Raw genomic sequence first — 9403 nt, 5'->3', positions numbered from 1 at the left:
ATCGTACCATTCCTTGCAGAAGCGCATCCCCGCGGTCGACATGGTTGCTCCGTCCGTCCAAACGAAAAAGGACTGGTGCTGATACCCAAGCCGTTTCGAAAAAGAGCACCCATTCTCGTAATTGCTCCTGTTTTACGCACCATCTGGGTGCGTGTAGTGGCACACGTCGAAACGTCGTACGCGTGCTAGCGGGCCGTTGGAGCATTCAATGTTCCAATGCACTGCTACAGCAATGGCTACCGTGATCGGCGGCTGCGCTGCACCATGTGTCGCTGCTTACAGAGCGGAGCTCGTTGCGTTGCATCTATGCGCTAAAGCAATGACTAGTTATACCTCTGTGCCTTTGCCTCCGTGCGATGCGTGGCACTCTGTATGTACCTGGGTTCTTTGTCTGCCGTCTGCCAAGATGCTAACTACCGGTTTCTCTGCTGTAGGAGATGGTCTGATAGCCGAGGACTCTGCGCTGCAATGGTATGTTCATGGTTACGGAAGGCGCGAAGATGTGGTGCACGCATTGCTGTTCATGGTCGGCGACGCCGCGGTGTCCGACTGCGAGCACACCTGACGTGTAGCGCTGCTGGAAGCATGACGTGTTCTGTGTCAACAACTGCATGGGCTGTTATTATAGTAGCACTCGATAGACTAGAGACAGTGTCGTCGTATTGGATGTCCCCTCGCAATTGTTGCACTAGCGCTGTGAGATTCCAGCGCAGATGAAAGCAGGCAAGGGTGTGTCTATAGCGGCCGAAAAAGCCATTTCCCCATGGATAAGGCGGGAAACACGCTTCTGTGTGGCGCAGTCGATCTCTTCTATCTCTACGATCTAAGCTACTACTGTGGACTCCAACGTCAATTGCAAACTGGCACCAGAAAAGACTGGTGCCAATAGACTTGCCATTGGATTGGCCAAAAAGCATGGAATATTTGTGGTAAATACGCCGTTCACGATTTGGATTGGCTAAAAGTCGTCGCGTGTCGACGCCGTCACAGCACCAGCGCTCGGTGGGTCTTCGACGGACTCTCGCCCATCGCGCTGTCGTAGCCGCGGCCGTCAATGGTCGAGGTAGAAGCCATACGTGTATGTGCACTCGACTTGCGCTTCATTTCGACTCACACACGACGACGACCATCTATTACTGCTATCGGAACGGCTCACTGCAACATCATCCTGCTCACTTGCTCTGCATAATGTTGAGCACCTTGACCATGAACTCTTGCTGCTGGCGGTCGCGCTCAAGCTCGGACGCCATGCGGCGCTCTTCCGCAGCCGTTCGTCGCTCCTCCATCTCCTTCTCGGCGAGCATGCGGCGCTCTTCGCGCGCGTCGTCAATCTCCATGCGCCGCTGGAGGTACTCAAAGATGGACTTGAACTCGTCGCGCGTCGGCGGCGTCGATGCAATCGCGGTGCCCGTGATCGAGTCCATGAGCCGCTCGCGCTTTGAGATGATGCGAGCCAGCGCCTTTCCTTTGCGCTTGCGCTTGTTCTCGATCGACTCGGCGTCCTCGTGGAGGTCCCCGAGCACCTTGTGCGAGACGTCGCCGTCGCGGCCGTCGCGGTACTGATCGATCTGCTCGTACATGTTGCGCAAAAGGCGCTCGCGCTCGTCGTACTCGTCGTCCGTGCCTGTCTTGCGCAGCATCTCTTTCTCGCCGCCGATCGTCATGCGCAAAATCTTCTCGAACCGCGTCTTGCAGGCCGGTCCGTCCTTCTTGACGCCAAAGCCGCGCGTGCGCATGAGCGTGTCGGCGATCTCGGCCCAGTAGAGCATGATCTCGCCGCTCGGGGCCGTCCATGGCTTGCGGGCGTTGACCGCGCGGCAAAGAAGCACGTCGTCCCAGGCGTTGAAGGACTTGCGGAGGACGGCGCCGCCAGACGCAATGTCGAGCGAGTTCTTGTTCGTGCCCAGTGGCAGCGAGAGGTCCACGAGCGCTTGGGTTGGGGCTTGCAGGAGGCTTGTCGTACTCATCATCGGGCTCGAGTCAACTCAACACCACAAGTTTTGAGAAAAAGAAAACTGACTCTCAAAACTCAAACCGAACCCAAGAAAAAGCCGTGGCCAATCAGTGCGCCCTTGTTGAGTTTGAATGGTACTGCCACATCCTTTTTTAAATTCATACAAAAACCAAGTGAGATCCATCGACGCTTCATTAAATGACAAGCGAGGCGTCGAGTTTCGAAATTATTGCGCGACGAATCTTTGAGGCCGCACGTTAAATGCGTTTTTCCTCCCACGCAGGGTTCGTCGCGGTGGAAACAGGCGTTAAACCAGGGCGCTCATGAGCAGGTCACACAAATGACTGTGTTAGATGTCCGTGAGCCACGCATGGTGCTATACAAGATCACAAGATGCATCGAGACCACGGCCAAGCTCAACTCAACCCGCCCCAACCATCCGCATAAAGCAAGTATCATCCGGATAGAACGGCGAGCATCATCTCTTTCGACGTGGCAGCGCCAGAGGGCAGAATTCGAGCGCGAGCAGAACTGTCAGCTAGAACAACCAACATCGCGGCTTCCTGCACTGCAATAACATACTACTGTACTACATGGCAAGCTCCTTCTTGCCCTACTGATATACTTGAAATGAATAGAAAACGTAGTTCAATTAGCACACCGAAACCTAGCTCAAACCACCAAGCACCTTAGGCGACAGCGTTGTAGCCCTGGCGGCGGTAGCACTGCGCAAGCGCAGCGACAAGGAGGACACCGACGGCAATCGCACCGCCAATGATCCACCACGAGACGCCGCTGGCCGCCTCGTCCGTGCCCGCCTTGACCTGCACGCCCACCGGCGACAACGTCGACGACACAATCGTCGCGGCCTTGGGGAACATCTGCAGCGTAAAGGCCGCGCCGACCTCGAGGTGGAGGTCTCCGATCGTCACCACGTTGCTCGTGGCGTTGTACGTGGCGTTGGCCACGCGCTTGGTCGAGCCCTTGGTGTACTCGACAGTGAGCTCGGCGCTGGCCGCAATGCCGCGCGCGCCGTAGACTTCAATCGTCGCGAGCGGGACCGTCGTCTCGGGGCCGGTAAAGCCGCTCGCGGCCACGGCACCGACCACCTCGAGCATGCCGTTGGGAAAGTGCTTGGCCGCATACGTCATCAGCGAGAACGCCTTGGTCGTCAGCGGGTTGAGCGAGTCGCCCGCGTCCATGTAGAGGTCGCCCGTCGCTTCCACGTGGCTGTCGTTGGCCGCGTCGGCAAACGCAATCTTGAGCGCAAACGGGTTCTTGCGACTCGCGGCCGTCGTCGTGCTGGGCTCCTGCAGCGTCACGATCGAGCCGCCCTTGATGAACATGGGCACCGTGTCCAGAGGCGCTTCCAAGACCAAGTTGGCCGACGTCGTCGTGTTGACGCGCAGACCGTTCCAGAGGTCAAACCAGGTTGCCGCCTGAGGAAAGTAGGCCGCCACCGTCGACGCCTTCTCTTCGAGACGGGGGCCACCATGAGCGCCGAGCCAAGCAGGTACTGCGTGTCAATGGCCAAGGTCGCGAGGTCGTCCGGGAACTCAAAGTAGAGCGACCGCGCCGCCGTCACGCCGTCCGCCGACGCGTGGTACAGCTGCGTGTAGAGGTACGGAAGGAGTGCGTAGCGCTTGAAGAGCGTCGCGCGGATGATGTGGAGCGCCTCGTCGTCAAAGTCGACCGGTGCTTGGTCGATCGTGGCTTCGTTGTGGTTGCGCATGAACGGGAAGAGGACCGCGGTCTGGTGCCAGCGCACGCAGAGCTCCTTCGTCGTATCAAAGGAGAAGCCGCAGACGTCCGGGCCCACCATCGGCATGCCAAACATGTTCATCGCAAGAACGCCGGCAATCGAGTACTTCATGTCGGGCCACGTGGCGCCATTGTCGCCGAGCCAGTGCGCCGTGTACTGCCCGTCGCCGGCAAAGGTCGAGCGCGCGAGAATGAACGAGCGCTTGCCGCGGATTTGGTCGATGGCCGAGCGCGTCGCCATGATCTCCGAGTGCCCGTAGAGCGAGTGCACGTTGTAGTGAATCGAGTTGTAGTGGTGCGAGCCGAGCGCCGCCGTCTGCGTCGCGAGGTTGCCGAGCACTTTTTGGCCCGGGACGTACGACTGGCGGTACGGGTCAAAAGGCGCTTGCACGTCGGCCGACTTGACAAACGACGCGGGCACAAAGCTGTCGTTGAACATGCACGTGCGCGACTCGCGGCCGCCCTCGACGCAAAAGCTGCTGGGTTCGTTCATGTCGAGCCAAATGCCGTCGTACTGCGCGGTCGCGTAGTAGCGTTCGAGCTGCTTGTGCCAGTAGGCCGACGCGTTCGGGTGGAAGAAATCCGGAAACGCCACCATGCCGGGCCACACCTTGTTCTCTTCAATGCCAACGTTGGCCGGGTCCTTCATGTACACGTCCATGGCCAAGCCCTCGTCGTAGGACACGTAGTCGTCGTACTGGTTGCTAATGCCCGCGTCCACAATCGGCACGTAGTGCTGGCCATGGGCGTGGAGGTCGTCGATGAACGCGGAAAAGTTGGCTTGGGGAAAGTGCACCGGGTCCCATGTAAAATCAAGCCACTTGTCCATGACATCAATGTCGGTCCACTGGCCGTCCTGTGGCACGCCGGCGGCGCGCATGCGGGCAACGACCGAGGTCACGTCCGACATTTCGTGGTTGTGCCAGCGGCAGAGGTGGTAGCCGAGCGACCAGTACGGCGGGAGCGCCGGGCGGCCGACGAGCTTCGTGTACTGCTGCACGACGTGCGACGGCGCGGGTCCGAGAAACACAAAGAAATCCAAGACACCGCCGACCGTGCGAAAGGTGAGCGACTGGTTCTGGGCCACGACCTCCATCGCGTTCGAGTTGACGAGGAAGACGCCGTGCGTCTTGCCCGACGCTTCGCGGCGGATGTAAAAGGGATGCACGCCATACACGTTGTCGCTGCCCACTTTCGTGTGCGCGTGGTACATGTTGGCGACCTGGTCGCGGGCAAAGATCGTGTAGTGGTCGCCGTCGGTTGGCGCTAGGAGCGACCCGACGTGCTCGCCCATGCCGAAAAAGTTGGCGCGCGACGGTGTCGACGTCGAGAGCTCAATGAACTGGTTCTCGAACACAAGGCCGTTGAAGGCGCCGCTGGGCGTCGAGTTGAAGAGGACTTCGCCCGTCGCGCGGCGCGTCACCGCGATACCAAACGGCGCGTTCGTGACGCTCACGTCGTACGTCCGGTTGAACTTGTGGCCCGACGGCTTGAGGCCGTGGAGCTTGATCGGGACTTCGTAGCGCGCAAAGTTCGGGTCCGTGATGCGCACGCGCACATAGTTCTTGTGCTCCGTGTTGACATTGAGAGCGAGCGTGCGGATGTCGTTGCCAAATGGACCGCGCGCGCCCTTGGGCAAGACGAGCGTCGCCGTAAAGCCCTTGGATGTCTCGCGCCACGACGACTCGTTGAGGCGGTAGCCTTCAAACGCCGGCTGGAAGCACTCGGACGACGAGGCGTCAAAGCAGCAGCCCATGGCCGCACACACGTCCGACGAGTTGGCCGACGGAAAGTAGCGCGGGTTGCGGCACGCCATGCGCGACGACTTGACGACCGCGCTGCAGGCCGAGGGCGCCGGCGTCGGGAGACCGCCAAACGCGCAGGGCACGTCGTCCTTCGGGTCCCAGCAGCAGCCTTGGGCCAGGCACGACTCGGCGGTCGCGTTGGGAAAGGCGGCCGTCGGCGGGTAGCAGTCGATGCGGTTCGTGGGCACGCGCGAGCACATGCTGGTCGGGTCCTCGACCAAGGCGGCGGCGGCGCCGACGAGGCCAACGACAAGGAGGCGCTGCAGCATCGAAGGGTGGAGCTGCTGGCGACGAGGCAAATTCGAGACTGGCTGGCGATCGAAGCCTTTGCAATCTTTGGCCACGCGCGATGCCATTGGTCGAAAACCAACGAGACCATCTGTGATTGGCGCAGGGATTATTTACCACTTTGGTATATTAATATGCAAATTATATGCGGGTTTTGTAGGAACTAGAGGGAGTCGAATAAAATAAAATACGACCTTGAAGTTCCGACCACCTGGCGCGTTGATTTTGCGAGCCACCCAACTGCTGGATATCATGCTCAAGATTTCAGTGGGTGTGGATGCCTGCCTCGTCGCCATACCAGCGCGATCGCATGGGCGGTCGCCGCGAAATGCTTGGCGCAATATGGGCCGCCACCTGGGCCACTTGATTTCTGGCATAAATCCAGTGAGACCATGTGGCAGCAGCCGTAGAGTCTGCGCGGAAATGGAGGCGTGCGACGACTCGAGGATACGTTTCCCGTCCACGCCACTGCGACCAGTTGTAGGTCGTCGTCTGGCATGGTCCGGAAAGTACGTTGCGCGTCCATAGGATGGGATGCAAAGGGAAAGACGTGGACACGCAAGTGCAAGTGCTAACTGGGTGCACCTTGCCACGTGGGTGGAAATCCAGTTGAAATATGGTCGGTATGGCGCACAGACACCGCGGCGTGGATCCGTCCTTTCTACGTCCGCCGCCACTGACGTGTGGATGGCGTTTACACGACTCGTGAGCTGTCGCACCTCTCTTCGTCGGTTCTGAGCAAGCGTGGTACGGACGACGGTGAAATTGTATGGTGGCGACGCACGTGGCGTTGTGCTTGAAACCCCAAGGTCATCATGGAACGAGCTCTGCGATGCGAGGACGAAGCCGTGTAGTCTGCGGTACGTCCGAGCGCGGTTCTTTTGACGCGGGGAAGTGCAAGGTGAACTTCAAGTTGCAACTTCAAGCGAAGCGCACCCAAGCGCTGCGTTGACATTGCCGTCGCAAGCGTCGTAGCGAGACGCAGTGGCATGCGCTGTCAGTGTAGCAGACAAGGAAGCAGCTCACAGCGCCCGCCGTGGAGCGTGTACAGTGTATGACTCGGCCTGCACCGTGGTATCGTCTCCCAGCGTCAGGTGTCAACTATTCTGCTCTGTCAAATATCCTGCATTTGCCGCGCATCGGCCTAGTACTGCGGCATACCGGTAATAGCGTTTGAGAGGAGCGAGCCGAACGATCCATCGCAGACAAGACCTCGTCGACAGGCTTCACTCCAACTGTTGTCGTGCACATTATTGTACCGTGCCAAGGGCTCATGACGAGCACGTACAGTAATGCCGATCATACTATCATCGACGCGACGACGACAGGTCGCCGTCCATAGCGGAGCTAACATTACTATTGTACTTACACATGTGAGCTCACACGATTCAGAATCTGAATCGCGTTTACCACAGGTGCGCGATCGGATTGGCGACGGCAACGGTACGAGGTCACGAGCCGAGGCAGGAGGGCATTGGTCCGCACGTTGTTCTACCGGCGCACTTGGTCGTACACGTCGCAGAGATGCTTGTAAACGGCGGCGCCGACACGACCCATGTGCACGCGAGTGCCCGGGTTGTTGCGCCGCATGAGCGTCTCGAGTTGTGGCCACAAGTACCAGAAGCTGCTTGGCGCTATGAAGTCGCGCAGCGCTCGGAACCGGTGGCTGGCGCCGACGAGGTACCATTTGCGCCCGCGGGAACGATCTTCGACGCGTGGCATGTCGCACCAATGGCCATGGGTACGTACGTCGTGAGCCACACCGGCATGTTGGCGACCATCTCGTACGACGGCGTCTCCAAGATGCGCTTGTCCGTCGGTGTTTTGGACCAATGGCGCCACACGTCAAACCAAAAGGGATGGAGCGTCGACGCTCGGATGCACTTGCAGCCGATATATGGCTGGTAGGACAGAAAGTCGAACGGGCTCGAGTCGCGGTGTAGAAAGCACGTGGCAAATTGACGGAGGACCAGCGGCACGCACAGAGGCCGCTCGTCGTCCTGCATGTGCTGTTGCAGAGAGAGCAGACGCTGCGTCCAAATCGTGGCCGGCGCCGAGTCCGACGTCGTGGTGCCACGATGTGTGCAGTATCGACGGGTACGGCTCGGTCGGGTCGCGCTTCCTGCCCAGCACGTACCGCGTGAGCATACGCTGCGGCGCGACGACGGCGACGGCAGTCAAATGCCACAAGATCGACGTCATGACGGACGCCGCAAGGAGCCGCCGGCGTCTTTTTCGTCTGCTGAGTCGACCTCGTCGATTTCGTCGTCGGGGTCCCCCGGGTCGGACTCCGCGCCATCTGCGTCGGCCATGGCAGGTCTGACAGCTTGCCTGTCGAGCGCAGTGGCAGGCTCAGTTGCATCGGCCTCGTCGAGGAGGACGGTGGCACACTTGGCAACGTTCAATGCCGCGCCTGACGCCTTGCAGAACTCATCGACAATAAGCATCTGGGCTTGAGCGGCCGCCTGTGAGTGCGACAGCAGTCCGCGGAAACATGCTCGTCATCGACGTGCCGTCGCCTTGACGGATGCCGTGCTCGGGCGCATCAGGCGGAGCAGCTCGATCGAAAGGACAAACAGCAGACACGACAACAGGCGCCCTCGCTTGACGCCCCGTGTGGGCCGGATGGCCGGTCCATGATCGTCGTGCAGGAGCAAGTGGACGATTTGGTCGGTTGAAAACAGTTGGACCACACAATAAAGCCGTAGCCGATGTTCTTCGTCGCCATCGCGTTGAAGAGGAACGGCTGGTCGACCATGTCGTACGCCTTCTGAAAATCAAGAAAAGTGGCGCACGCGTCGCTACCTGCCTCCGTCGCGCCATGCTGTAGCGCGTGGAGCAGGTGCACTTGGTCGTGGAGGCGCCGGCCGCGGACGAATCCAGCCTGGCTGGCGTGGATCAAGTCCGGCGCAACTGCCGACAACCGGTACGCGAGCGCCCGCAACAAAATCTTAACCTCGACGGCCATGAGTGCGATTGGACAGTAGTTACCTTAGTAGTGCCCTTTATGTCGAGGAGAACGATCGTGCTGCGCCGCTGGTGGTGGAGCAGCTTCCCTTGGTGCTGTTGTTGGTAATCGAAGATGAGCAGCAGATTCTCGTAGACCGTTTCGGGCGCTGTCTGGAAAAATCCTGCGCTAAAGACAACCGGTCCTGGCGACTTGCCGGGATTCATCGTCTCGAGCGCGGCACAGAGCTCGTGCGCCTCCAGCGGTCCAGGTCTCGGCGTTGGTCGGCCGTCAGCGCGCGGTCGAGGAATCGCAACACGGCACGCCGCGTGGCTCGGTTGGGCGCTCGCGCTTGTTGTGGTGCCTTCATGATGCGCTGCCAGTACTCCATGAGAATAGAAGCCACGCGCTTGGGGGCCAGAGTTGCCGTCGCTATGGGTGCCTTGTTCGTCTCAGGGGTACATAAAATGGTTCGTCGAAGGCTTGCGATAAAAGAACGAGCTGCTCGTCTCGCCCTTGTTGAACTAAGCATCGCAGTAATTTTGACTGAGAGCACGCTCTGCCGAATCGGACGAGGCATTGGATGTTGCGGCGGCGTCAGCACTACCGGAGCTATACCCGTCTCATAATCTGAAGGCCGCCAGTTCG

General features: G+C 59.6%; 4 protein-coding genes across 4 annotated transcripts in view; all 4 read right to left on the bottom strand.

The window, feature by feature from the left end:
- SPRG_20734 (hypothetical protein) overlaps positions 1-42 on the bottom strand; it is a gene marked incomplete at both ends in the record, with an annotated part of 532 nt that extends 490 nt beyond the window's left edge. Inside the window, one exon of the mRNA XM_012348634.1 lies at positions 8-42. Within this exon, the coding sequence (XP_012204024.1) occupies positions 8-42 (35 nt within the window). The remainder of the gene's footprint in view (positions 1-7) is intronic.
- A 1055-nt stretch (positions 43-1097) lies between these two features.
- On the bottom strand, positions 1098-2003 carry SPRG_09172 (hypothetical protein). The gene has a single exon (XM_012348607.1). The coding sequence runs from the start codon at positions 1968-1970 to the stop codon at positions 1173-1175; it is 798 nt and encodes a 265-aa protein (XP_012203997.1). The 5' UTR covers positions 1971-2003; the 3' UTR covers positions 1098-1172.
- Positions 2004-2643: 640 nt separating this feature from the next.
- On the bottom strand, positions 2644-5789 carry SPRG_09171 (hypothetical protein; the record flags this gene model as incomplete). The annotated part of the gene is made up of 2 exons (XM_012348606.1): positions 2644-3423; positions 3447-5789. The coding sequence occupies 2 exons, from the start codon at positions 5787-5789 to the stop codon at positions 2644-2646; spliced, it is 3123 nt and encodes a 1040-aa protein (XP_012203996.1).
- A 1510-nt stretch (positions 5790-7299) lies between these two features.
- On the bottom strand, positions 7300-7814 carry SPRG_09170 (hypothetical protein; the record flags this gene model as incomplete). Its single annotated transcript, XM_012348605.1, has 2 exons — positions 7300-7442; positions 7493-7814. The coding sequence occupies 2 exons, from the start codon at positions 7812-7814 to the stop codon at positions 7300-7302; spliced, it is 465 nt and encodes a 154-aa protein (XP_012203995.1).
- Between the last annotated feature and the right edge of the window lie 1589 nt (positions 7815-9403).

Source organism: Saprolegnia parasitica (assembly GCF_000151545.1).
Source record: "Saprolegnia parasitica CBS 223.65 unplaced genomic scaffold supercont2.45, whole genome shotgun sequence".
In the NCBI taxonomy this organism is placed as follows: Eukaryota; Oomycota; class Saprolegniomycetes; order Saprolegniales; family Saprolegniaceae; genus Saprolegnia; species Saprolegnia parasitica.
This window is presented reverse-complemented; position numbering and strand designations above follow the sequence as displayed.

What these genes read in the sequence shown, in the direction of transcription:
- SPRG_09172 (XM_012348607.1), bottom strand. Translation starts at nt 1,970, where the DNA reads ATGATGAGTACGACAAGCCTCCTGCAAGCCCCAACCCAAGCGCTCGTG.